Source organism: Lepidothrix coronata, unplaced genomic scaffold, assembly GCF_001604755.1.
Source record: "Lepidothrix coronata isolate B3197 unplaced genomic scaffold, Lepidothrix_coronata-1.0 Scaffold165, whole genome shotgun sequence".
Classification (NCBI taxonomy): Eukaryota; Metazoa; Chordata; class Aves; order Passeriformes; family Pipridae; genus Lepidothrix; species Lepidothrix coronata.
In genome coordinates this window covers 668,741-695,447 of record NW_016690345.1, presented here as the reverse complement: position 1 = coordinate 695,447, position 26,707 = coordinate 668,741, and the positions used below count along the sequence as shown (strand labels likewise).

The window sequence follows — 26,707 nt, the reverse complement described above, 5'->3', positions numbered from 1 at the left end:
AGGTTTCAGTTCAGCACAGTCTGCAGGTTATTTTCACTGGTTTTGGATGTTGTTTATCCAAAGAGTCATTATTTGATGCATCTGCCTCAATAGTGTGGACAAGATTCTCCTCTATTGTAACTTGCAACCCGTGGGGCTACTGGGTTCTTTTGCATTGTCTCAACTTGAGACACATCTGATGGCCAAGCCTGCGATGTTTCCTCCTGCTCATCCACACAAAGGTGCTGTCAGAGTAGTTGTGCGTGACAGCTAGGATGACAGAGGTGGCAGCCAGCCCTGCATGGCAGGTCTCCTGCTGCCTTCATGCTACCAGCTTGGGTGCAAGCCATTTGTACTGACTGGGTTTGTGCTGTCAACTCTTTGCCGTTTAGAACAATCCGGCAGCACCCCTCAACTTTTTATTTAATGACAGCTTTTGGTCCCCCTCCTGTGCTTTTGGGAGTAGGTTACAGCTGCAGCTGTGAAAAGCTTGAAAGCAAGGTCAACCCTCAGGTATTTCACCTCTACCCTCCCCTAGCAATTAATGCTCCCACTGTGATGAGGGGTTGTCTCTGGTTCTGGCCATGAAGAGCAAATGGTCAATACCACCTTGGGACTCCTTGCTGTGGGGGTCCACACTACTACAGGTCCTCAGGCTCTCCTGCCATCCTACAGAATGGGAAAATGCTCATTTATGGGTTTCCCTAAGGACTTGTGCTCCTACTTCTACCTCCTAGGCTTGACAGCTTTGAGCCTGTCCCCACCCTCTGCCCTGAGTATGGGCCTGGGGAGAAGGGTTGTTCCCAACCCAGGGTGTACCTGTGGGTTTCTTCTCAGCTTGCCTCTCATGTTCCTGACTGGGTTGAGCAGAAAACCCTGAAACTCAGGGAAGAAAGTGCTTCTCCAAAAATATGGTACCTCCACAGTGCCCCAAATCCCTGTGTGGCCTCGGGGCAGCTCCAGCTCTGCCATGTGGTGGGGACTCCCTGGGACAACACAGACCAGCTCTCATGCAGTTTGGGATGCGTTGGGAATGCCTGTCCCCCTGTCCCAGCTTTCTTGGCCCAGGAGCTGAGAGGAAGCTGCTGGCAGGTGCCCCAAGCCCCCCCGCCCCAGCGAGCAGGCTGAACCCGGGCAGGATGCTGACTCTGGGCACTGGCTGCACCGGGGCTCCCTGTGTGAGGGTTGTAGAGGTCCTAGGCACTGGTGGCCAGGCTGCTATCGCAGGTACAGCGACATCCATAAAAAGGGTAAGGAGAAATGCTTCATTAGGTTCTGACTCACAGCTGACAGCCCCTGATCCCTCCCTCCGTCCTCGGGCTGGAGAAGTCTCCTCCTCACCCTTACCCTCCTGCCTGCTCTTCCTCCCACGGAAACCAAGGGGAAAGCGGTAAAAAAAATATCTTCAGCGACTCCCGCCTCCGGGCTGTGGGCTCTCTCAGCTGCTGGGTTCTCCTTCCCTGCTTTTTTCTTGGATGCAGCTCGATGGTAATCTGAACGAAGCAACATGAGGCTGCGAGACTTTCTACTCACTTTGCTGCTCCCGGCCGGCTTCCTGGGGGGGGGGTCATACGCTCAGCAGCGTGTGAGCGCAATCTCCACACGAGTCTCAAGTGCAGAAGGTAAGCCTGGGATGCTTTCCAGGGTGGTTTTTCTTCATGGGACCAGCAGAGAAGCCTGACTGCTGTTCCCCTCCCGGGTGGATGCCTCCACTGCTGAACACACTGCAGCTCTGTGGGGACGTTTTGGCTTGCTGAGGAGAGCAGCGTAGGATTAGAGAGGATCTGCAGGATGTACCCACTTTTCATGGTTTTTGGCTCTCTTTCCTTGGCTCTGTCTGGTCAGGATTTACCAGTAGCACTGGGATGCAGGAAAGGGGGATAACAGCTGATACCAGTTCAGCTTTCTGAACTATTTAGGGTTTGACCCTGGCTGTTAAGGAATGGTTTGTTATTGCTCTTTCCTAAAATTATATTTTTGACAGGATGTGTCAGAAAATTGGTGGTTTCTCATAGCATGAATTGCTAAAATGTCTTGGTTTAATTTTTTTAAGTGGTTCTTGCAGCTGCATGTTGTTTTTTATAATAAGTAGTATAGGACTTGCAAAGATATCCCTTGAATGGAAATGTGGAAGACAGTATAGGAAAGTGTTAAATGCCACCAACCGATGTTTTCTGAAAATGTAATCTTGCTTACCCTCGATGCCAAGGGAGTTAGGATGTCAAAGCTTTCCCCTAAGTCCTGATTCTGGGAGGCTGCTTGGAGGAAAACTTTGTGGGCAGCACAGGAAGCCTGGGATGGGGAGGCGATGCAGCAGGACTGCTGGCCAATTCCTGCCTCTCCACTTCTTTCCAGACTGCCCTGTGGACCTGTTCTTTGTCCTGGACACCTCGGAGAGCGTCGCCCTGAGGGTGAAGCCCTTTGGGGACCTGGTTACCCAAGTGAAAGATTTCACCAACCGGTTCATTGATAAGCTGACCAATAGGTACATCTCCCAGGGGTTTATCTGGGCTGCTTTAGGAATGGAGCTGACTGGGATGCTGAGACCACCCTGCATGTCTTTCCACAGAGGGAGAGGAGGAAAGCAGAAATGCTGGGGAGGGAGATGGGAGCCTCTCCTCCCTCTCCCAGTCCTCAGCTGCCCTCTTTTTGCTCTCTGTGCTGAGGGCAGCAGTGTGGCTTGAGCAGGGCTGCCTGCACCCAGCCTCAGGAAAGAAAGGAATTCCTGGAGTGGCAGACATGGCATCCCAACCCCACCACCTCTGGCTGGCTATGTGGTTATTCTGCAGTGCCAAAGTAATGCTGATGCCTGTGCTCAGGCCCAGAACAACCCGGGTGCTTGGGTGGCAGCAGAGCACCTCTGGTGTTTAAACCCAGCAGTCAAGAGCACCCCACAGAGCAAATCCTCCTTTGCAACTGGTGTACCCCACAACACCCAGCTTTGGGTGCCCTTTATCCACCCCATTGCCCAGCCCTTTATCTGCCACCTCCTCACCTACCTCTGCAGCCACCAAGCCTTGTCTGACTATGGCTTTCCCAAGGGGAGGTCATGCAGAGATGCCTAAGAGCAACAAAGCTCTCAGATCCCAGAGGGGATGATGCTGGGCTTGCCTGCTGGCAGGAGATCCAGGGATGCACAGGAGCACCACAAGTCCTGGGGGCACATGGGTCTTCCTGAGCTCCTTGGGACAGCAGGAGATGTGTGCTGGTGCCCAGAGGGGCACCATGGGGATGTTCCAGTGCTGCACCACCTGGAGGGGCAGTGCCCCATCTCAGGATGGGTAGGAAAGGATTATCAGGTCATCAGCTCATCTGCCCATTTCCCAGGCAGGAGAGCTACATCACAAGGCTTTGAGTGACCAGGAGCCCTGTGCTTGGGAACAACCTGCCAGGCCTCCCTCAATGCAGCATCACTCTCCCCTAAGCAAGGCTCTGGTCTCAGTCCAGAGGCAACTGGCAGCAGTGGGATGGAGGGAACAGCAATGGACAAGGTTCAGTTGGCATTGGGAAAGGTGTCCTGCTGGGCAGAGAGAAGATGAGCTTGAGGAAGTAAGGGAGATGTGCAGCACCACCCCTTTGGGATCGGTCCCCACATCCTGAAAAAAAAAATCACATCCCTTTAGGATTGATTTCTGGGGCAGTGACCAAAGCACAGGTGGTGCCTCTGTCCCAGGGAGTCACAGGTGTTGGATGTGTTAGTGCACAGGGCAGGGCTTCAACACATACACTCATCCTTCTCTGAATCACATCATCCTTCAGAGGGAGGCATCCCTCTCTGGTTTGAACACATCTAGCAGTGGAAAACCTCTGTGTGGGATGTTTCAGTGGTTACCTGCCTTGCACTCACACACCTGGCTGTCTGGCTCAGCATCTCCTGCTCAGCTGCAACCACTGCAGCCTGGCACCTCTTCCAGAAGCCTCTCTGCCAAGCTGTTTGATCCTTGCAGATGCCCACCAGGTGCCTCACTTTGCCCTTCCACCCGCTGGACAAGCTCCCCTGGTCCCTTGCTGTGCTTTGCATGGCAGGCATGTCCCTGCCTTGCAGGAAAGCAGGGAGCCCTGGCAAATCCCTGTTTCGCAGAGCACTTTCATGTTCCACGGTGGTGCAAGTGAAGTAGAGGTGTCGGTGGATCTGGACGAAGGTGCTGGAACACGTGTCCTGGTGTGTCCGCACAGGTACTACCGCTGCGACCGCAACCTGGTGTGGAACGCGGGGGCTCTGCACTACAGCGATGAGGTCGTGCTCATCAAGAGCCTCACCCCGATGCCCAGCGGCCAGAGCGAGCTGAAGAACCGCGTCTCGGCTGTGAACTACATCGGGAAGGGCACCTACACCGACTGCGCCATAAAGCGGGGCATCGAGGAGCTGCTCATCGGGTGAGGCAGTGGGGCAGAGAGGGGCGTGCTGCTGGCATGGCTGTGGAGAGTGCAAGCTGGGAGCTTCTGGGTTAGGACATGCCTGTGCATTGTGTAGAGCTGTCCTCAGGTTGGGAAAAGAGGTCACCTGGGCATGGAGTGGGCAGAGGGGTGGCAGTGTTCTGGCTTGCACCCCAGGATGGGGCGCTGCCTGGGGTGAGTGCCCTGAGGTGCCCAAACCACTCCTCCCCAGCGAAATCCTTGCAATGTTAAATCCCACATTTAAACCCTTTCAGTGGTTCCCATCACAAGGAGAATAAATACCTGATTGTGGTGACTGATGGACATCCCTTGGAAGGTTACAAGGAGCCCTGTGGAGGCCTGGATGATGCTGCCAATGAAGCCAAACATTTGGGGATCAAAGTGTTCTCTGTTGCCATCTCTCCCAATCACCTGGTAGGGACCACATGGCAGGGATGCTCCCTGCAGGGGTCCCAAGCGGGACCATGAGACCCCTAGTGGGGCAAAGGAGGCTCTGAGGGGCACTCCGAAGGGAGAGTGAGGGTTCCCAGGATGATCTCTGGGGACTGACCCTGCACAGGTGCCCACGGGTCTCATTCTTCCCTCCCCACCCCGACCTTAGGACCAGCGGCTCAACATCATCGCCACAGACCACGCCTACCGCCGCAACTTCACCGCCACCAGCCTGAAGCCAACCCGGGAGCTTGATGTGGAGGAAACCATCAACACCATCATCAACATGATTGTGAGCACTGCCCACCTCCTCCCCACACCCATCCCCTGCCCAGGCTCACCTGTCTCTCTCAAACACCCTCTCTTTGCTTTCCTGTCTTGCAGAAACTTAACACAGAGCAATCGGTGAGTGTCCCCCTGCGCCTGAGCCTGTCCCCCGTGGGTCACCCACGGCCAAGGGGAGCTCAGTGGCACAACCCTGCCCTGAGGCAACTCCTGCCAGCCAGGGGAGCCCCCTCGAACAGGCTGCAGTCTGACCCTGCTGCTTCCCACTGCTCTAATGCTGTTTTCTCCTTCCCTCTGGGCAGTGCTGCTCCTTTGAGTGCCAGGTGAGTCAGACTTCTGAGACCCCTGTTCCCTTCCCTCGCATCCCTGTGGTCCCAGGCTGTGCCTCTGTGGCTGGTCTAACCCATACCTCTCTCCTGCAGCCTCCTCAAGGGCCCCCTGGACCACCTGGTGACCCAGGCCATGAGGTGAGGGACTGGTTGTGGCTGTGCTGTGGGACCTGGGCAGTGGGATGGGCTTACTGGGGATGCTCAGAGACTTAGAATCATTATCAAAGAGTCATTAAGATTGGAAAAGACCTCTAAGATCACCTTTGGGGCATGGATCCTCAGCATCCCACCACTGCCCCGCAGAGAAGTAGATGAGGACCTACACTGTCTTCCCATGTGGCCAGCATCATCTGGTCCCCATATCCTTGGAGCATTGCTGCTTCCATCCTCCCTGCTCTCCTTTCAACAGGTCGTTGTTCTATTCCTGGGGGTGATGAGCTAACTGTATTTCTGTCCTGTATTGCAGGGAGAAAGAGGCAAGCCAGGTCTTCCTGGCCAGAAAGGAGAAGCTGGAAGCCCAGTAAGTGAAGGACCAGCCCTGGTGACTCTGCACAGGGGCTATTTTTTGGTTGCTTGTGGCCAGACCTCTCAGGCACATCCTCACCAGCATCACCCTGTTTCCATGGGGTAGTCATGGTGTGCAGTGGGGTGGCTCCTCCTCTTGCTACAAGGCTTCCTTGTTCCTCACCCAAAATAGCCGTCCCTCCTGGAGGACACGTCTCTGACTCATGTATGCCAGCCCAGGGCTGGACTCTGGGCTCCCTCCTGCATCCTCTGACACAACAAGCACAGCAGTGTTACAGGGAAACCTTTGGTAAATAACAGCCTAAAAGCATGAGGGTACTATTTCCCTCCTCCTCCCTTTTTTTTTTCTTTACCGGGCACACTTTATTTTTGGGAGGCACATTTCTCCCGCACATGTGAGAGTGCAGTTCTCCACCTTGTGCATCCCCAGCTTGGAAACCCTGTGCTGTGCATTTTTCCTTCCCAAGGGTTTTTTGCCCTTCCCTTTCATCCCAAATGATGTGTCCCCAAGTGCTCAGTTTTCCTCACCCCTAGGAAGGGCTGGAGATGGTGGAGGTGAAGGTAGGTCCCCTTGGCCCTCCACAATGATCCCATGCTCCCAGACCAGGAAAACGAGGAGCAAGAGTTATGGGAGAGCCTCCTGTGGGACAATGGTGGCTGGGCATGAGCCCCACATCAAGAGTCTGGGGGGACACTATCCCATGGTGGTGTAACACTATGTTTGTGTCCCCTAGGGCAAGCCAGGGGACATGGGACCTGTTGGCTACCAAGGAATGAAGGTATGTGGGGCTGCAGGGTCACAGCCATGGTTCCTCTGTGGGCCACGGGCTTTGAGCTGCAAGTATTCTCATTCTCCCATTTCCCTCTCTCCTTTCCTCTCTAGGGTGACAAAGGAAGCCGAGGAGAAAAGGTGAGGACAGCAAGGATGTTTGGGACAGCTGTGTCCCCCAGCTTGGTTATCCTGGGCTACCTCTGCAACTGGATTGTGTTGGGGTCTGGTATGTGCCCACGATTCCATGCCTCCTGCAAGCACTGCCTGAGCCAGGAGCAGGGATCCAGTGGGATCTAGTGGTATGCAGAGGCATGGTGAATGCCTGCATCCTGGGACTGAGCTGGTGTGGGGACTGCAGCGTGGTGGGGGGATGAATCTGCTCAGCATGGGGGTCTGACATCTCTCTTCTTCCCTTTGCAGGGCTCAAGAGGAGCCAAAGGAGCCAAGGTCAGCCTCTGCTTTTGCACCATTTATTCTCTCTGGTTGATGCCTGGAAGGAGAAGCATCTTTGGGAATCTCTTCATGATCCTTATTTTCTGTTTCAGGGTGAGAAAGGCAGGCGTGGAATCGATGGCATCGATGGCATGAAGGTAAATCTCTGCTCCGGGGCACTTTGCTAGGCCTGAGGACCCTGGCTTTTGTCCCTTCAAAACCATTGTGGGATCCAAGAATGAAGCTGGTGGGGCAGCAGAGCTCCCTTCCTGCAGAGCCATCCAGCTGCCAGCCAGAGACAGGGCTGGGATGTCCTTTCCAGGGGTCTGGAATGATGAATGGGGTCTTCCTATGGGTGCCACTCATTGGAAACCCCTGCTGTGTCTGCCTGACAGGGTGAAGCTGGATACCCTGGATTACCTGGATGCAAAGGCTCACCTGGATTCGATGTACGTACCCTTTGGGTGCCCCTTGCATGCAAATGAGCAGGTCTTCCATGATGGTGTGTGGAAATGGGGAGCCCCTCAAGACAGGGAGCTGTGGGAGGGAGTTTCTTGGCACATGGAATGCTGGGATACCACACATGACACCCTGGGGATGTCCCCAGGGCAGTCTGCCTTGTCCTTGCCTGGAAACTGTCCCCCATTGCATGGGGCTGCCTGGGATGCTGCTCTGGAAAACATTATTCTGACATTGTATTTCTACAGTTTTGCTGCTTTTTCCATGCTCCCAGGATGACACATTCATGGTGGCACCAGTGTCACTGTGGTCCAGCCACAGAAGGCCAACAGCCACCTTTTCTGCCCTTTTCCTCTGAGCTTCAAAAGTGTTTCAGCAATGTGGGCTCAGTGTTGCTTGTGTGGCTCCATGGTGTCACGTCCCTCCTGTCCATCCCAGTAGGGAGTTGTGTGCTGGGATGCTCAGTCCGTGCCCAGTTTCCTACAGATAGTGTTACCCGCTTGGGTTTCAGTGATGCTGCCTTTAACTTCAACAGGGAGCTCAAGGCCCACCTGGACCGAAGGGAGATCCTGGTGCTTATGGACCCAAGGGAGGAAAGGTGAGTTGCACTTCCCAGCCTCGTGCAGGAAGGGTGCTGACACCCCTCTTCTGCAAGACGGAGAGGTGGCAATTCGTTGCACTACTTGGGGCAAGCCTGTCACAGAATCAGTGGTTTGGGTGGGAAGGGACCTTAAAGCCCACCTCGTTCTACCCCCTGCCATGGGCAGGGACACCTCCCACTAGACCAGGTTGCTCCATGCCCCATCCAACCTGGCCTCTACTCTAGAGGATGCCCTCCTTAACCCCCAGTGTGCCCAAGGTTAGTGGGTGCCCACAAGCCTGGAATGAGCATCCCTGAGATATTGGGGGGCTGCTGTGAAAAAGTTGGTTTTCACTAGGAGTGGAGTAGGGTGAGACCTGCTGAGGATGGGGAGAGACCACAGCCCTGAAAGAGGCTCGGGGTGCACCGGGGCTCCTGATAATCCCTGTGCTCTGGGAGCCAAGATCCACCACTGGGTGCTGAATGCAGTCTTGATGGTACCTTGTGTCCTTATGAAGGGGGAGCCTGGGAATGACGGAAAACCTGGCCGACAGGGGATTCCCGGCAGCCCTGGAGAGAAGGTGGGTGAAGAAGTGCCCGTGTGTGAACATCCCCTGCCCTCTGTGGGAGGGAGAGTTCCCCTGCTTCAGCCTGGGCTTTGAAGCAGAGCTTGCCCAAAGCTCTGCAAACATGAAGGGTTTTGATCCAAAACTTAACTTCTCACTTGCACCTCTGTGCCTTGCTCATGCAGGGCGCTAGAGGGAACCAAGGTGAGCCTGGACCAGTAGGAGAGACTGGTGATGAGGTGAGTCCTCTGCCTGTGATGCCCCTGTGCGTGATTGCTGGCCATCCCCACTGCCTGACCACCCCTCTTGTTTCTCCACAGGGTGCTCCAGGTCCAGATGGTCCTCCAGGAGAACGGGTAAGCGAGGGCACCTCTGCCAGGCACCCCACCAGGGCATGGGCAGGGGCTGGTACCCTCTAGAAGAGGAGGAGGGGGGCTGGGGCTGAGCCCACTCAGAGGTGGGCAATGAGGGAGGGCTTTGCTCCTGCTGGGAGCAGATCCTGATTCTGTGATCCCACCGTCTCTTTGCAGGGCAGCAATGGAGAAAGAGGAGCACCAGGCTCGCCGGGTGACCGCGGGCTGAGAGGAGAGCCGGTAACTGCACCCACAGGGCAGCTTTCAGAATCTGCTTGCAAACGGGGGGACGCTTGGAAGCCAGGCACTGGAAATAGGTGCCCAGGGGCTAACTCCACCAGCCTGTGGGCCAGCAGGCAAGCTCAGTGCCTTTCCTGCCAGTTCGGGAGGGACCTGTCTTTGTCCCCCAGCAATTACCCCTTTACACTAACAGCTAATCACCAAATAGCCAAAATCCAGGGAAGAGTTTGCCCAGCAAGCCAAGAGCAGGTGAACAGTGGCCAGTTCCTTCCTCACAGCTGGAAAACCAGCTGATGGAGAGAAAAGAGACAAGGTGTCCTCCTCCAGGTGCTCAGGGGCTGGGAAGGAGGGCACAGGTACCATCAGCAGCAGGGCAGAGTGAGTGGGTGCGGATGGAACGGGAGCGGGGGAACGCTTTTCCCTCCCCTTTTGGGTGGGAGTCACTGGGAAAGTATTTTTCCTGCCTGCCAGGAGTGAGTCAGCGAGGGTGAGTGTGGGAGAGACAGGCAAGAGCCATCAGCGGGCCAGGATAAACATGTGGCAAGCGACAGACATGCCACACGCCACAGGGAGGGACGAGGGGTGCTGCTGTGCAGAGTGGGGGTGGTGGGGCCCAGGGCACCCCGCAGCAGCATCCGGTATTGCCACTGCTGGGCAATCACCATCGCACCACTCATTCCCTGTCCCTGCAGTGAGGGCAGTGAGGACCCACCACCAGCTTTGAGGGGGGGCAGAGTTTGCCTTGGGGAGGGAGCAGCTCTGTCAGGGGGCTTCTGGCAGCCTCCTCCTTCCTGTTTACTGCTTGGGGAGCATCAGTGCTGCCACACGGGGTGTGCGGGGCAGATGTGCGCAGGACATGAAGGCACGCCAGTGTCCTGGAGTTAAATTGTTCAGCAGATGATGGGCTGCTTCCTTCCAAGTTTTAGTCCAAGCACGAGGCTGTGTAACCTCGCCAGAAACGTCTTGGGGCCTTTTGGAAGTTGTGTTTTGTATTTGCTGTTTGCCTTATCCATCTGGAAGCTTCTAGGTTGCAAACAACAGCTTTAGGTCACCAAGCTTTCAACTGCTTCCCTCAAAGTTCACTCTCTTCTGCCTCCCTGACTTGCTCATTCCTGGCCATGGGTCTGGATGAGGAAGGTGCCACAGAGTCAGCCTGGGTCTGACAGACACACTGACCTTTTGGGATGCAGCTCTGCTGGGCCAGTGGAAGGCTGTTGAGTGAAAGTGAAACTGAGCCCAGTACTGTGGTATTTCCTTCTGTTGGAACGGGTGAGGTGCAAAAACACTGAAAGTCAGGTTTTCTGGGCTCTCCTGGGCTGTCAGTTTTCTGCGAGTAGCCCTAGCCTGGCTCAGGGTGCTAAGTGTTAGCAAAGGAGAGGGGAGAACATTGGTAATGAGAGGTGAGGGTGTCCCTCTTTATCTGCTGGCTCGTTCCCTTAGGAATCACCTTGGCTCCCCAGGTATGGCAGGATGGAGGAAGAGGGGGTGGAGGAAGGATGCTACTATCCTGGAGGCTCCTCTCCATGCAGATTGCCTAGGGCAGGAGCTGCTCTAGAGGAGCAGCCGTGGTTGCAGAGTGTGGCTGGTTTGAGTCCAGGGCCAGGTCTGTGTATCTGCAGAAGGCTTGGAAGGTGAATCTCTCCAAACATTTACTTTTCTGGCACAAAATGGGCTGAAACATGTCACCTAGAGGAAAGCTTTAGAAGGTCTTCCTCTTAGGGCTATCTTCTTGGGTTCAAGGTGGCCGCACTAGCCTGTCTTTATCTCCACACATCTCTCTGATAGTTTCCTACTCAGCTCCTGAATCTGTCTCAAAACCCTCTCTGTTTGGATGGCTGTAATTCCATCCAGCTATTGGTGCTGCTCCCCATTGCACACAGGTCCCTTTGTACCCTACATCTGTCCCTCTTTTAGTTTCTTATGCCCTCTCTCTGTGTTTTCAGGGAGAGCCTGGACCACCTGGTGACCAAGGGCGAGAAGGACCCCTCGGACCACCTGGTGACCAGGTAAGAGCTTGTACTAACCTTCTGGCTCCCAGATGGAAGTGGTTTGGACAGTGGGGAGTGGGGTAGGGTGTTTAACTAATGCCACAGCATCTTGGGGTGACTTCTCAGCATCTTCCAGACCAGGAAGCAAAGCTGTTGAAGAGGGGCAGGAATTTCTACAAGAACCCAGGATATGAACAGGGCTGAAAAAATGGAGACTTGGTTGCTGTGCTGTGGGCAGAGCAACCTCCACAGCATTTCCCAATTCCATGGAAACAGATGTCAACACATATGACAGAATTGGAAACTGGCAAGTGCAAGCTGCAGCACCGCACAAAATGTTCAGGCCTGGGGCCAGAAGCTGCTCACCTCAGTCAAGGGAGTGAATGACACATCTTGTGTTGGTGAGGATATCCTGATGTGGCCCCAGCGGTGTCCCTGACACCCTTGACATCAGAGACAACCAAAGCCAGCATTCCTCAAGCCTGCTTGCTGCAAGATGTGGCCCTCCTGCTCTGGGGACTGCTTGTCCTCAAGGAACAGATCTCAGACTTCATGGGCTTTCTGGAGAGCAGAGTTGGCTACCTCCAGCCTGAGGAAGGCTTCTGTCCCCTGCACAGTTAAAGGCTTTTGCTTCCCAAAGGTGTACCTGGGTGATAACTTTGGGTCTGGAGGTATTGCTGGGTCAATCCTCCATGTCAATAGCACAGGTTGTAATGGCTCACAGGATCTTTGCACCTGAGCAAGCATGCTTTGACATCACCCTTGGAGGGGCTCTGTGCGACAACTCCCCTTCTACCCATACCATCAGAGTTCTGATGGATCCAAAGACACAGAGATGTATTGAGATAACATTCCCACACTGGTGGAGCAGGACTTCTACTGGATGTGAAGCATGGAGACCAGCGTGCAGACAAAAATGAGACAGCTTTTGAACTCCTTTATGGTCAGCTAAGTGTTGAAGAGCCCTTGGAGGAGATCTGGAGTACAGGACAGGCATGAAGGGGTGGGTGTTGCATTCACATTATCCCCAGCATGGGTGACCCCCACAGCAGACCTGCTCCATGCCACAGCCTGGGGAGACGCTGTGCTTGTGCCAGGGTTGTGCTTGCCTGGAGTTGGGCTTCCCTTGAGCCTATCTCATGCTAGTGAGGAGCACCAAATCCACACAGGAGGATTGTCCAGCTCCTACTGTCCTGATATTGTTCAAATGTCCTATTGTCCAGATCCTGTAGCGGAGCTGAGCTCCTGCCACAACCAAAGAGCATCTGGCAGCATCCAGCTTGCTGGGCATTGCTGAGGTGTCATTTTGAGGGGTGGCCCTGCTGGAAAGGCAGCTCTTTGGATGTGTGTGTATTGGATCTACGCTGCAGATAACGCTGGCAAAGGAGGCTAAAGCTGGAGCTGCTCTCCATGTGGTAGAAGGCTCATTCCAGGTTCAAGGCAGGAAAAAGACCATGCAGAAGACAGAAAGTTGGTGCAAGCATGGTGGGGAGCCAGGCAGGGATAGATCCTTCTTCCAGATAGCCTTCACTGTTGGGGAGAAAGAGGAGAAAGAACCATCTCCCTGCTGTCTCTGAGCCTGTGGGACACCAGTTTTCCCTCTCCACCACTGAACTTGAGTCAAACCCCTGTCAGAGAGAGAGAAGCATTACAAAAGCAGCTCAAATGCCTTCCCAGACCAGTGGCCGCCTCAGTGCCTCCACCACTCCAGGGAGATTTGAAAAGTAGTTGCAAAGTGAGGATGATTTTTCCATAAGCTGAGGAAGAATGCTTTTTTTTTTTTTCCAAATTAAAAATAAATGCATAATTGGGCTTGGGTAAGAGTAGGACTTTGGCAAACACGAATATTTTTCAAGCCGCGTTATCTGCAAGCTCTGGATCTTGGAGTGTATTTCTCTTGGCAAGGGGAAGGGCTCCCGCTAACCTGTGACTCCCTTTCATCCTGTTTCTATCCAAGGGAAGCTAAAGGCCAGCATACTCTTTCCCTGATCCTCATGGACAGGTTTGGTGGCCTTTCTCTCTTCCTGGCCATGGTGCCCATCCCTCCTGTGGTTCTTGTCGCACCCAGAAAAGTAGTGGACAAAGATTTCCTCACCCAAAATCCTGCATCATCATGAACTCCTCCAGGGCCATGAGAGATTTGTGCTGTGTGCTGCTACAGTGAGGACATGTATGGCCAGTGCGAGCCAAGGGTGCAGCGGCTCCAGCCTTGGCTGGTGTGAGGGATCACAAGTTCCTGTCCCTCCTTCCAAGATTTCTCTCTTCTGGGCTTTTGGGCAGAAATAAGGTCACATGCCTTAGAGCAGTTCAGTACTCTGCTCTGTGCAATATTAAGTCTTCTGCACCTTTCCTTGGAAGAAGGGCGTGTACGGCGTATGTGGATGTTTGGCACCAGCTCTCTGCCTGCCTCTGTGCTCTCCATTGCCTGGGGGGCCAACTGCGAACCCAGCTCCATGTGAAATGCTGCCTCATTTGAACATTTGGACCAATGGGCAAGAGTATCCCTACCCAGTAAATGTCCACCATCATTACCAACCTCCCAGAAAGCAAACCCCACAGAGGGCTGTCAGCACCGAGCAGAAGATGGAGGAGCTCCCTTGGACAACTGTGGAGCTCTTGGAGAAAAGAACCCTCCTCCTGCCTCCTCTTGTCTCTTGCTGTCTCTGGCCAGCCCTGCAGCTGATGGAGCAAGTGCCCACTGCCCAGATGGGATGTGGTATAGTGACAGCTTTGGTCCCTTCCAGCACCAGCTGCCAGAGCTCTGCAGCCTCCTGAGGATGGAAACTCCCTGGAGCCAGAAAAGGGCCTCTGCCAGCTTGGCTGTGCCCCAGACATGTCTGAGCCTCCAGACATGGGGAGGCTTGTGTCACCTTCAGGATGATGTGCTTGCACCAAGGACTGACCTCTGCCCCAGGGGCACCTCTGTCACAGCCACTGTGCAACCCAGCCGTGCTTTGATGCTGGAAAGCACCAGCCCTTCCTCCCCAGTCTTCTTCTCACCAGGTCATCTGTTACTGGGGCAACCTGTGGAGGAGAGGGATAGCTTTGGGAGCCTCAGCCACTACTGAAAGCATATGATGTTCAGCCCAGACCTGCAGTGTCACACCTTGCCCCAGAAAGCTTCTTGGTTCGGTTCGTGCTCAGCAGAGATCTGCTTTTGACAGGGTTTTGCAGAGAAAATGGCATAAGGAAGCATGGGGAGGCAGGAGGGCACAGGGAGAGCCAGGCACAGCTCCTGAAGCATCTCCCCCCTAGCATTAACCCCTGTCAGTGGGTCCTTCCTTGGGCTGGCTGAGTTGGAGGTGACTCACTGGTGGGTGCAAGGCACAAGGCGGGCACACATTATGAAATGAAGGGACCAGCTGCTTCAGTGCAGGAGCAGCACCAAGAGAAAAGCCCTGCTGAATGAACTCTTCGTGTTTCCCTAGGGTGAACCTGGACCCCCAGGACCCAAAGGCTACAGGGGAGATGACGGCCCCCGTGGCAACGAGGTCAGTGCTTCTTCATCACCACATCTTCCGGGGGGGGGAGGGGATGAAGGGACTACCAGGAGATGCTGTCCCTGAGGGCTTTCCCCATATCCCTTGGATACTGGAAACCTACTGTAGGTACAAACTGCAGTGTTCCTGGCAGACACATTGAGGCATTTCCCACGGGTCCTTAAGGCCATGACTGGCTTTCCCCCCACTTCCCATAGGTCATTTCTTGGAGAGGGTATGGCCACACCATAAGCCATGTGGCTTCCCATCACAGACGCTGGGAAAGATGCCCTCTGGGGGCAGCCACCTCAATCTCCCAGCAGGTTTGATCCCCAGGGCAGGGAGCAAACTGAATCCTAAGCCCAGATGATGGCTTTCGTAGAAATCATAGAACAGTTTGGGTTGGAAGGCACCTTAAAGTTCATCTCATTCCAGAGATGGGCAGGGACACTTTCCACTAGCCCAAGTTGCTCCAAGCCCTGTCCAACCTGACCTTGAACAATTCCAGTGATGGGGCAGCCACAGCTTCTCTGGGGAACCTGTGCCAGGGCCTCACCACTCTCTGAGTAAAGAACTTCTTCATAACATCTAATCTAAATCTTTACATTGTTCTTGTATAATCTATGTGGGCTCATGTTGGTAGCTGGTTACCTCAGCTGGTTACCTCATCATCTTCCCAGCTGAAATTATGTGCAATGTATGACTGCTTCTTGTGCTCCCTCCAGGGCCCAAAGGGATCACCTGGAGCACCTGGGCTGCCTGGAGAACCTGGTCTGATGGGAGAAAGGGTGAGTGGTACTGCTGTGGAGATACCCTGTTTGAGGAGAGCAGGATCCTGCTGCCATGCTATCTGAGGGGTCTGCTTTTCTGAGGGGTCTGCTTTTCTTTATCTCCCCTATGTCTCTCTTCCTTTCCAGGGAGAGGATGGCCCTCCTGGGAATGGCACAATTGGATTCATAGGTGCCCCAGTAAGTTTTTTTGTGTTGCCTTGAAACTGTAAAACTATTATTTGTCCTTGTCCAACCTAACGTGCTTCCTTTTTTTCATCCCCAGGGGCAACCAGGAGACAGAGGTGACCCTGGCATTAATGTAAGTGTGCTCCTTCCTCATACACCCAGAATTTACCCTTGGTTAGGCACTTAGAGCCTCTCCATCAGCTGCATGGTAGAATGGGCTTCCTGAAGCAGCTTGCTCCTCCAAGGCCCTCTTTTCCTTCTGCCCACCTCTCCCTACAGTGGATGCTTCTGGTGGAAGTGTCCTGCCTTAGTAGTGACACCCAAGGGCAGCAGCCTGGGCTGGATGCTCTGATGCAGTCCTAGAGCCAGATTTTGGGGTTGGGAGTGCCAGCCAGGGGGAGCTGGACAGTGCTCTGATGGGGACATGACTTAGTGATGGACTTGGCAGTGCTGGTTTAACGGTTGGACTCAATCTTAGTGTCCACGCTAAATGATTCCATCATTCTATAGCAGGGAAAACTGCCTAAGAAGCTCTCTCTCCTTCAAGAGCACTGAAATTTGGTGCTAGGGACACCTTACACTGCTCTCCACCCCCTCCCAAGCCAGCTCTCACAAGGTCACCACATACCTGCACCAACTTCACCACGCTAACCACAGCCATCCATGCAGGAGTCTTCTCTGTATTGTTTTTCAGGGAACAAAAGGCTATGTTGGACTTAAAGGTGATGAAGGAGAAGCTGGAGATCCTGGCAACGATGTGAGTATTCTGTGTAATGGTGAGTCCTCTTTCCCTGTGAGCACAGTGCAGGAGCTTTGGGCTGGATCTCTTACACTGATGGGTCAGAGCCCATCAGACTTTGTAAATCTTCACACTTTGCTGCTGAGCAGTGTCTGAGGGATGGCAAGGGGAGCTCTCTCCAGGTGTTCATTTTGCGTCCTAGAGGTGACAAACCTCCAGATTTGTTAGGCTGAGGTTGGCATCACCTCTGCAAGACTTTGTAAGCTTCCAGGTAGCACTGATGGTTGCACCTGTGCTGCACCACTGTCCCATGGAGGGAGATTTTCCCAGTGTCCATCCTGACCCTTCCAAGTCCTGGTTTGCTTGGGTACAACAACCTCAGATAACATTTCTGTGGTGAAACAGGGCTCATCACGCACTGGAGGTGAAGGTGCTTGTTTTTGCTTTCATTCCAGAACCCAAACCCTGGCCCCAGGGGCATCAAAGGAGCGAAGGGCTACAGGGGACCTGAAGGTCTCCCGGTAAGTAAGGACCCTGGCAGGATTTGCACTGACAGCATCCATCCATCCATCCATCCCCTGGGTGCTCTGGGGGCAACACCAAGCCATGACACACACACTGTGTGTGTGCTTGCTGCCTTCCCACCTCAGTGTGCCTGGCACACGTGGAAGTGGGTCTCCTCCCCCGCCTCTGTGCAGCACCAGGGCATCATGCAAACAAGCTGATGTACCTGATCCAAGCCCAGTGCAGGGGCCAGCAACTGGGAAGCCAAAAGGCTTTTCCCAGCTCTGCATTGCTTATCAAGGTATCAGCAGACTATGCCGCTGATAGGACATGACTGCTCTTGTAACTCCTGTCTCCTATGCTTCTGTTTGACAGGGACCACCAGGACCTGTGGGGCCTCCGGGACCAGATGTGAGTGGGACAGGACTGGGGTGCTGCTTGCTGGCCTGGTCTGTGCTCCCCCCTGGCTCCTGGGAGGGGGGACACTGCTGTGGGAGCCTCCTGCTCCTGGGCTCAGTGGTGGCTGTCCCCCATTACTGTCCCAGCAAGTCTCACTGGCCAGGTTTTCTTCATGCCAGTCCATCACTAGCCAGGCCCCACTTGCACAGCACTCATTTCCAGATCAAGACTTTTTTTTGGGCACACAGAGAAGCAGCAGGGGTGGTGGGTAGAAAGGAAACTGCCTTTGTTATTAATCAAACATTTCTTTTCCTCTGTTTTCAGGAATGTGAAATCTTGGACATCATCATGAAGATGTGCTGTGAGTATCCCTGTACCTCTCCTCCCACCCTGCTTGGTGCCTTGCTAAGTGGGAAATATCAGTGGCAGCTGATATTTCACTGGCCCCTGCAGCAAGATGGACCATCCCCAGGCAGGGGAGTGCCTTCCCTGGGCACCGCTCCCCTTCCATGAGGCACGATTAAGTCCCCTTGACCCAGGGATCTCCAGCTCCACCTCTGGAGTAGCTCATACAGCTGTGTCTCACTTGTACATGCTGTAGACTGGCTCTGTACAAGGAAAATATGAGCAAAGTTGTGTAAAATCCTTGAGTGGCCCATTTTACCTTGTTTTTTTGTTTGTTTGTTTGTTTTTAATATATCAGGGTCTAATTTTCCCCCCTGGGAAAGGGAGGTCTCTTTTGGGGTGTCCTGCCATGGAGGGAAGCAGCACACATGTGCTGCAGAGGGTTTCTGGCCAATGGCCAGTAATGAAATGCTGGAAGGACACAGGGTACTTGGGGAACCGAGTTTGAGCTCTGTGCTCTGGTGACTTACTCAATCCTTTCAGGATTAGCTTTTATTTTTATTTAAATAACACACGAGCACGTGCAGAAACAGCTCTGCTGCGTGCGGTGCTCCAGGGCAGGGCATCCCAGCCTGAAGCAGGCAGGATATCTGGGTGTTTCAAATGGGAGGGAAACCTCCAGGAGCTTGGATTGGGCTGGGCCGGTTGGCTCTGGGTTTGCAGAAGCACAAACCTGCAGTCTGGATTAAGGTGTGAAAAACCCCTTTGTCGAGCATTTTAACGTTCTCTTTTTCTCTCCCTTCTCCTCTAGCTTGCTGTGGTGAGTGTTACTTGGCAAAGTCGCTCTGCAAACATTTGCTAGTCCCTCTCCTTGCTTGCACCCCTCCCTTTCCCTGCTTCTTGCCCTCTGCTGTGGAAGGGAGGACCCCACAAGGGAGGACCAGGCATGAGCCAGGCAGGGGAGGGCAGTAAGCAATCCCTGAGGGTGCCACATGGATTCAGAGGCTGATGTGGCTGAGTTGTACAACTGGAAAACTGTTGTCAAGGTGCCCTGTGCCAGCAGGGTGGATTTTCTCCACCCTTTTTGCAGTTGGGATGTCTGCTCAGAGCATACTGTGGATCCACCTCTGCCCTCTTCCTTCCAAATCCTGTGCTGGTCAGCAGAGGAATGCGCTGGTTTTTTTTCCCTGCTGCTGTCCCAATAAGTTGAGTTTACAGTCCAAAAGCTTGAAGGAAAAGCTAAGGGCACATGATGTCCTGCAGCTATGGGAAGTAGGGGAGCAAGCTGAGTCAGCCTCCTCCAGCCCACCCGTGTCACCTCTGTCCTCCTGGGCTGGGTGAATGGAAGAAGTGAGAAGGCTTATGAGGAAATGGGTTGTGGAATAATTACTGGGTGGTTTAAGGGTACTCACAGCCTGGAAATGCCATATGTATTATAAGGGAGCAAATGCAAATAGAAAAATTCATAAACTGCCTCCCAAGTCTGCTATGCAGCTATTTTGCTGCATTATTTTACCCCGGGCTTTGCGGGTGGGTAGGGCATGGGCAGGCTGATTCCTTTGGGGGTGCCTCCCTTCAAAACATGTCCCTCCACTCCTGTGCCTTGCTGCAGAGTGCACCTGTGGTCCCGTCGACCTCCTCTTTGTGTTGGACAGCTCGGAGAGCATTGGCCTGCAGAACTTCCAGATTGCCAAGGACTTCATCATCAAAGTCATCGACCGCCTGAGCAAGGACGAGCGGGTCAAGGTGAGATTTGCGCCAAGTGCTGCAATACGCTTGTGTGCACCCACATTTTTATGCTGCAAGCAGGAAAATGGGGAGATGCCTCCACTCCAGAAAGCCTCCATGAGGCTTGGCTTCAAGCTGGGGGTGGGTCTTGATTCCTCCCAAATTCATAACGTGATGGAGATTGGACAGCAGTTTGTTGTCCCAAAATATAGACATCTCACTCTTCCTGGGCAAAGGGACTCTGCCTGCTGTGGCTGGGAACAATTTGTCTATGTCCCAGAGCAGATGGCTCATCAAGCATTCAATCAGCTTGATTAGTCTCTGATCAATCAGTGTCTCAGTCTCTTCCCTGTCCCAATGAGCATTCCAGGTATCTGGAGTAGAGGTGTGTTGGAAATCTCTGATGTCTAGCCCCCTAGGAACCCTTGTTTGCCCCCCACACTTGGGTTTAGGTTACCAGTTAAGCACATTACTTAAAAATTACCTTTGCAGTCCAAAACCAACAATGTCATCCCCTGTAGTGAGTCTTTCAGTCTGAAAAGGGACACACAATTGCTTGCTCTCCTAACTCTTCTCTGGTAACCTGCTGTGTATGGAAATTTCATTTACCTCAGTGATTTTGAAGGGGTATTTGGGATTCAGAGTTTCCCTAAGGTATAACCAGCCACATCTAAACCACACAGTTGTAAAGACACCATGACTTGCTGCTGAACACTTGTGTGGGCGTACATGGGATTTCTGAATGGCAAAAAGCAGAAAGGCTGGAGCTGGGCAGTAAAACCACTAGGTTGGAAGAAAAACAGAAGTTTTGAAAACAGACCTTCAACCATAGAATCTCCTGAGTTGGAAGAGACCCACAAGGATCGTCAAGTCCAACTCCTAACTGCACATAGGACAACCCCAAGAATCTTGCCGTGTGCCTGAGAGTCCAATGGCTTATTTTGAGACCACTGAGCCAAGAAACCTAAATTTGGGCCTTGTTTCACTGACTGTCTCACCAAATTGGTCCCCATGTGCATCCACTCCTGTTGGGGTTCTGTCTTCCTGGAATAAAGCAGAGGAGAAGCATCAGAGCCTGGCACGAAGGCATTTAGGACAATTAGCAGGATTCTGAGCCTCAGGGATCCCCTGAGGTATCAGACCCTTACTGGCTTCTGTTTTGTCCAACAGTTTGAACCCGGGGAGTCCCGTGTGGGCGTTGTGCAGTACAGCCATGACAACACGCAGGAGCTGGTGGCCATGGGGGATGCCAACATAGACAACATCGGGGCGCTCAAACAGTGAGTCTGTGGGGTCTTGGCACATCACACAGGGATCTGATCCAGGGACACCTACTCACCTCCCATCCCCCACCTGCAGGCCAGCAGCTCCTGCAACTGCAATGGTACTAAATCTTCTTTAGTGGAAGGTAGTGGTTGATGGCATCGTAGGAGCTCCTGAGGCCAAGGAGCTTGCCAGTTTTCCACCCGAATCTCCATGCAGGGTGTTACCTTGGTGGCAAGCTTGTCAGAGATATTGTGTTCTGTCCCCTTCAGTACCCACGGCTTGCAGGCTTACTTGTGTCTGTCCTTACAGGGCGGTCAAGAACCTGAACTGGATAGCTGGGGGGACCTACACTGGAGAAGCCCTGCAGTTCACCAAGGACAACCTGCTGCGGAGGTTCACCTCTGACAAGCGCGTCGCCATCGTCATCACCGACGGACGCTCCGACACACTGCGGGACCCCACCCCACTCAACTCCCTGTGCGATGTCACCCCGGTAAGGGCACAGGGGACCTGCCACACAGCAGCTGTGCATCATAGCAAAGGCTCTCCAGGCATCTCCCTGTCTTGGCTACCCCAGGATAGGGTGGGGGGCACAGCTGTCGCTATAAGCACTCTCACAAAGTGACAGGCATATGCAGTTGCAAATGCATCAGATGATGAGTGCATCCAGTGATGGACTCTAACTTTCCCTGCAGGTGGTTTCCCTTGGAATAGGTGACATCTTCCGGAACCCTCCAAATCCAGATCACCTGAATGACATTGCTTGTTTAAGCAGACCAACCAGGCCAGGACTGTCCATTCAAAGGGACAATTATGCTGAGCTCCTGGATGACACCTTCCTGCAGAACATCACCTCATACGTCTGCCAAGGTGGGTGAAAGGTGGTGGCTGGAGGCAATGAGGAAGGCAGTGAGGCTTACCTCAGCCAAGGGGTGAGGGATGCAGGATGCCCTCCCTTGCATTCCCCCCGTCATGCTCTTGAGCAGGTGTTGAGGGAAGAAAACAGAGATCAAATTTAGTTAAAGAAGGGACAGGGATATCTTGTGTCTCAGAACACTTTGCAGTCAGGTCCACGTCCTCACCTGCTGCAGGACTTCTCTGTCCACAGCATTTTTTAAGCACATTTATAGCCTTTGCTCAGGGTCTTGCACAAGTGACCAAGGTGAGTGTCTGTCCCTCCTGTGGCTGGTTCAAACAAGTGGTTTTCATGGATGAGTTGGTGACACTAATCTCTCTAATTTTCTTAACAGAGAAGAAATGTCCTGACTACACCTGCCCAAGTGAGTATTGACTCCTCATGCCACACTGAAAGGTTGTGGGTGCTGTGGTGGGGGAAGTAGGAGTTTATGGGGATGCATGGCTTGGACACCTCTTGCAATGAGGAGGCTCCTGGTGTGGAAGTGAGCAAAATCTGTCAGACACTCTCAGGGTCTCTCACGCGCATGCCAGCCCAAAGCACCTGGGGGAAAGCCTAGATGATTGCTTCTCTGACACCTCAAACCTAGAGAGGAGGCTGCGACGGATTGTAACCCTCCCAGGGTTTAGTGGATGCAGGTAATGAGGTCAGTTGGGAGAATGAGGAAAAATCATGGCAGGGATATTGGAGAAAGCTGCTTGAAAAGTGAGTACAGGGAGGATTTTAATGGAGTACACCTCCAAATCAGAAGCGTTTACAGTCCTCAGACTTTCCATGGAAAGAAGTGAGGCGAAGGAGATGAAGTGGTTCCCCAGACATGCAAGGAGAGCCACTGCATTTAAACAAGAGTCACTAGATTATCTAAGCCAAACAAACACCGGGGAATGCAGCCTGTCCTAAACCAAATAAAAGAAGGAATGAAAGGGTAAAAGGACAAGTGTAGGACAGCACTGGGGTAGGGGAAACAAAGCTAGCAAGGGTAGGGATTTCCCGAGTCTGACAAGGCAGGAAGCCTATGAGACAGCCAGTGACTTCATCGGCTTTCCGTGGAAGAGGCAGGAGGAGAAGCACAGCGTAACAAGCCTTGGACATTTCCCCTTGCAGTCACCTTCACCAGTCCAGCGGACATCACACTGCTGGTGGACAGCTCCACCAGCGTGGGAAGCAAGAACTTTGAGACCACCAAGAAGTTCGTGAAGCGGCTGGCGGAGCGGTTCCTGGAGGCTGGCAAGCCCGCCGATGACTCCGTGCGCGTCTCAGTGGTGCAGTACAGCAGCAGCAACCAGCAGAGAGTGGAAGCTCAGTTCCAACACAACTACACGGTCATTGCCAAAGCCATTGACAACATGGAGTTCATGAATGACGCCACAGACGTCAATGCTGCTCTGCAGTACATCACGCTGATGTACCAGCGGTCCGCCCGTGCCGGGGCCAAGAAGAGGGTGCTGGTGTTTTCTGACGGACACTCCCAAGGGATCACTGCGAGTGCCATTGAGAGAGCTGTGCAGGAAGCCCAGCGGGCTGGCATTGAGATCTATGTGCTGGCAGTGGGCAGCCAAGCCAACGAGCCCAACATCCGTGTCCTGGTCACGGGGAAGAGCGCAGATTACGACGTGGTCTATGGGGAGCGCCACCTCTTCCGTGTGCCCGACTATACCTCTCTGCTGCGTGGCGTCTTCTACCAAACTGTCTCCAGGAAGATAGCTGTTGACTGAGCATATGGGTGGGTTTCTGCCAAGGCCATAGCGTCTTCTGTCTTGCCTAAAACAGGAAAACCAAAAAAAACCAAACCAAAACAATACAAAAAGAATTTAACAGTGTTTTTGACCAATGGGAAGAATTTGCATCTATGCAGATAACCATAATGCCACAGCCTGGCTCTACATAGTCCCCTTCCTTCTCCCCCTGCTTCATCACCTGTGTCTCTTCTCTGTTAGCCTCAAACTTCCCTCACTGCCCATGACTGCCCTCCCTCCCCAGAAGTACACCTAGCAATAAGCCATCAGAAAACAAATACCAACCTCATCCCACTGTGTCAAGAAAGAACCAAGATGAGGAATTTGTACCACTGAGAACTAGCTTGGTCTCTTGAGGCTTATTATGCTCTTTTCATATACTTTTTTTTTTAATCGTTTTAATTTCCTTCTCTGTTTCATACATCAGTTGAGCCATTGCCCATCTCACAATGATCCTAACCTAATGCTGCGCTTCAAGTGAATTATTCACACTTAGCAAGCTTTGAGAGGGGATCATTGTCACAGCTGGCAAGTTTGGTTCGTATCTCCCATGCCTGAGGTGGAGGGAGGGCTGGACTGCATTACCCAAGCTGTGTGGAAGCATCTCTGGCCTCCAGTGCCATGGGACGGGACACTGACTTCCCAGGGCTGGAGTAGAGGTGGGTGGTGGAGCATTCCTTGGCACTGACACTCCTATTCAGGGCAGGGAGCCTGGGCACCGACCAAAGGAAAGATGGGCAGCAGCCATTGGGGAGGGGGAAACCCCAAAAGAAGCAACATAACTGCACAGAACTGATCTCATGGTTCTACAGTGAAACCAGGAACCTCATGAATAACCTGATGACTTCTGTAATGCTTCAAGTTCCATTCTGGAAAATCTCTCTGAGCCCAGTTAGTGGGATTTTTTTTAAATTTTTTTTTTTCCCCAAAAAGATCCAAGCTGACTGACTCCCAGTGAGCATTCAGAGAGTACTGTTTCTATAGGACCACCTAGGAGTTAGGCACCTGGGCCTTAGGGAAACCCACTAACTGTACTATATATTGAATTAAGGCCTCATCCTCAGCCCAGCAAAGTTAAGGGAAAGGCTGCCATCATCTCCCAGGGTCTTTGACTCACACCCTACAGATATACTGACAAAGGTGCTATCACTTATGTGGGTGATGTGGACCCTTGGTGTTTACACAGTTGTTTCTAGGACCACACTTAAGATGTGGTTTGGCTGGGTGAGATTTTGTTTCAGTGCTTCCATTGGTGCTCTTGCTATGAATTCATGCACTTCCAAGAAATCAACAGTGATTGCCAGGTATCAGCACCCCAAACTCTTCACTTTGTATCCAAACCCCCATTGTACAAGTTAGTTTTATTTTATACCTGTGTTTTACTAAAATTGTCCACTTGGGAAATTTGTCAAATAAATTGTTTTCCACAGTCTCATTGGAAGTTTGTCTGACTTGAATTTCAAGGGCTCCAAATGTTCAAAAAAATCACTTGGTAAAATAGAGGTTGCTGGGATCTGGCAGGACTCCAGCAAACTTTCTCACATAAAATTGAGGGGTAGAAGCAAAGAGATCGATTGGTTTTGCATCATGTCTGGCTGTTATTGAATACCACGGGTTTGAAATATACTGTGAATCCTCTTCCCCTATTAAATAGTGCATAAAAATTTATGAGAAGAGCACTGAGCTCTCAGAGAATGGGAAATGCTTGCCCAGCTTCTGTTTGCCTTCTGGTTGCGAAAAAACCCCAAACCTACACAGCTGCATTTGCTTTTTTCTTATTTGCAGCGTCTCTCCTTAATACCTCATTTCCCCGGGCAGGTAAGGATGCTGCTCTGGAAACAGGGCTAGTGCTGGAGGTATCTTTAGGAATAGTTGTGCTTTCGGAAGAATTTGTAATGGGAAAGCTAAAAGATCATTTTCTCTTAGGAAGCCTGCAAAGTGCCTTCTCAAGAGGGTTGGATTATTTTTTTTTGCCCCTTCTGCAGTCCAGAGGGGGTTGTAGAGAGAGCTGTGTTATCTCTCCCTCTGGAGACAGATAACCCTAACAGACATGAACAGAGGCCTTGGGAAGGCAGCGGAGAAACAGAGAGGATACTAAAGGCCCCAGAGAGGGCAGGAACGTGCCTTTTTCTCCCTGGGGCCTGGTGCTTAAATAGCACTGTCAGGTATGTGTTTCTCGCGTTCTAAACAAGCTTTTGAATTCTTTCCACTTCCTTGGCCTTTCTGGGGATACCTGCATATCTTTCTTCACAGTATCAGACATCTCATCCAGCTTTGCCAAGCTCAGTGCTCCCCAAATGTTGGTTTCACATCCTAAGACAGCTCTGAAAGGTCTTTGGGGAAGCTCCCAGACCACACCTGTATGTGCCAGGGGCTTGCCGGAGCCTTTCACTGGGGATTCACACGAAGTCACTTGTTGCCCAGACAGTGGGGACATTCAACAGGAAAATGGTGTCCTGTTTCTGTAACAGGGAGGCACTGCCTTGCTCCTGCCTTGTCTCATGTCCTTCTCTTAGTCATGCTGTCTCCTGGATGTCTCAGCTGAGATGCTTGTTGGGCTCCCTGCAGCGTTGGGGACACCTCACTCACAGCTGGAAAGTCTGAGGAACATCCCTAGGGAGGCTCTGCGTGTGGCTGGTGCCTGTATCAGATATCCCGCTCTCCTCTCCATGGAAAGGTAGGAAAAAATGCCTTCACATCTGCCCTAAGAAAGGCACTTATTGTTACAGCTCAGGAAATGCCTATTAATGGCTTGCCACAGTCCTTGCAATGAGTCAAGGACTGTGATAGGGACAAGCCCCTGGGCTACACACTCATGGCAAGGGCTGCTCAGCCAGCAGGATGTGCTGCTGCCAGCAAGAAGGGATGGGAAAAGGGGGCTTCTACCTGTTCCCAACTGGGCCACATCCAACACAGGGATGTAAAAGGCACCTGGGGAAAGATCTCTCTGTCTGTGGGCTGATTTACAGCTCTTTGCTAGAAAAGGTAGGTGGCAGGAGGGATCTTTCCTGCTTCCGTTCATTTCCCCCCCCTACCCCCTAACCGTGCCCTAGCATTTTACCCCTGCAGAAAGGAAAAGAAAATCCCAAACAAGCAAAAAGTGTCTCTTTCCAAGCCTCAGTTCTGGAGTCTTTGTCAGTTTTCCCCATGAGAAAAAAACCCAAATGTTCACTTCAAATTCCAGTTTGCCCAGAAGAAACAATTTTAACCAGAGCCGGGTGGCAAGCGGAGAAACAGAGAGGATACTTGGCTTTCCCAGAAGACAGGGACCTGCAGAAATCTTTCAGCAGTGCCCAGCACC

At 52.7% G+C, this 26,707-nt stretch overlaps 1 protein-coding gene across 1 annotated transcript; it reads left to right on the top strand.

Annotated features, from left to right (window-relative positions):
- Window positions 1–1,291: 1,291 nt before the first annotated feature.
- COL6A1 (collagen type VI alpha 1 chain) lies at window positions 1,292–24,838 on the top strand. Its single transcript, XM_017829534.1, has 35 exons — window positions 1,292–1,601; window positions 2,335–2,464; window positions 4,156–4,356; window positions 4,632–4,791; window positions 4,979–5,101; window positions 5,194–5,214; window positions 5,397–5,417; window positions 5,517–5,561; window positions 5,890–5,943; window positions 6,683–6,727; window positions 6,832–6,858; window positions 7,141–7,167; window positions 7,266–7,310; window positions 7,548–7,601; window positions 8,147–8,209; window positions 8,710–8,772; window positions 8,943–8,996; window positions 9,078–9,113; window positions 9,288–9,350; window positions 11,294–11,356; window positions 14,767–14,829; window positions 15,543–15,605; window positions 15,735–15,785; window positions 15,871–15,906; window positions 16,468–16,530; window positions 16,968–17,033; window positions 17,392–17,427; window positions 17,740–17,776; window positions 18,572–18,580; window positions 19,373–19,506; window positions 20,659–20,768; window positions 21,064–21,247; window positions 21,450–21,624; window positions 22,005–22,034; window positions 22,775–24,838. Exons 1-35 carry the CDS (start codon window positions 1,487–1,489, stop codon window positions 23,383–23,385), a joined length of 3,078 nt encoding a protein of 1,025 aa, XP_017685023.1. The 5' UTR covers window positions 1,292–1,486; the 3' UTR covers window positions 23,386–24,838.
- The last annotated feature ends 1,869 nt before the right edge of the window (window positions 24,839–26,707 follow it).

Bases quoted from the DNA above. Each gene is read 5' to 3' on its own strand.
- COL6A1 (XM_017829534.1), top strand. From the start codon at position 1,487: ATGAGGCTGCGAGACTTTCTACTCACTTTGCTGCTCCCGGCCGGCTTC. The intron at 6,859-7,140 runs GTGAGGACAGCA...TTCCCTTTGCAG, and splicing joins AAGGAAGCCGAGGAGAAAAG to GGCTCAAGAGGAGCCAAAGG. The intron at 21,248-21,449 runs GTAAGGGCACAG...CTTTCCCTGCAG, and splicing joins CCCTGTGCGATGTCACCCCG to GTGGTTTCCCTTGGAATAGG.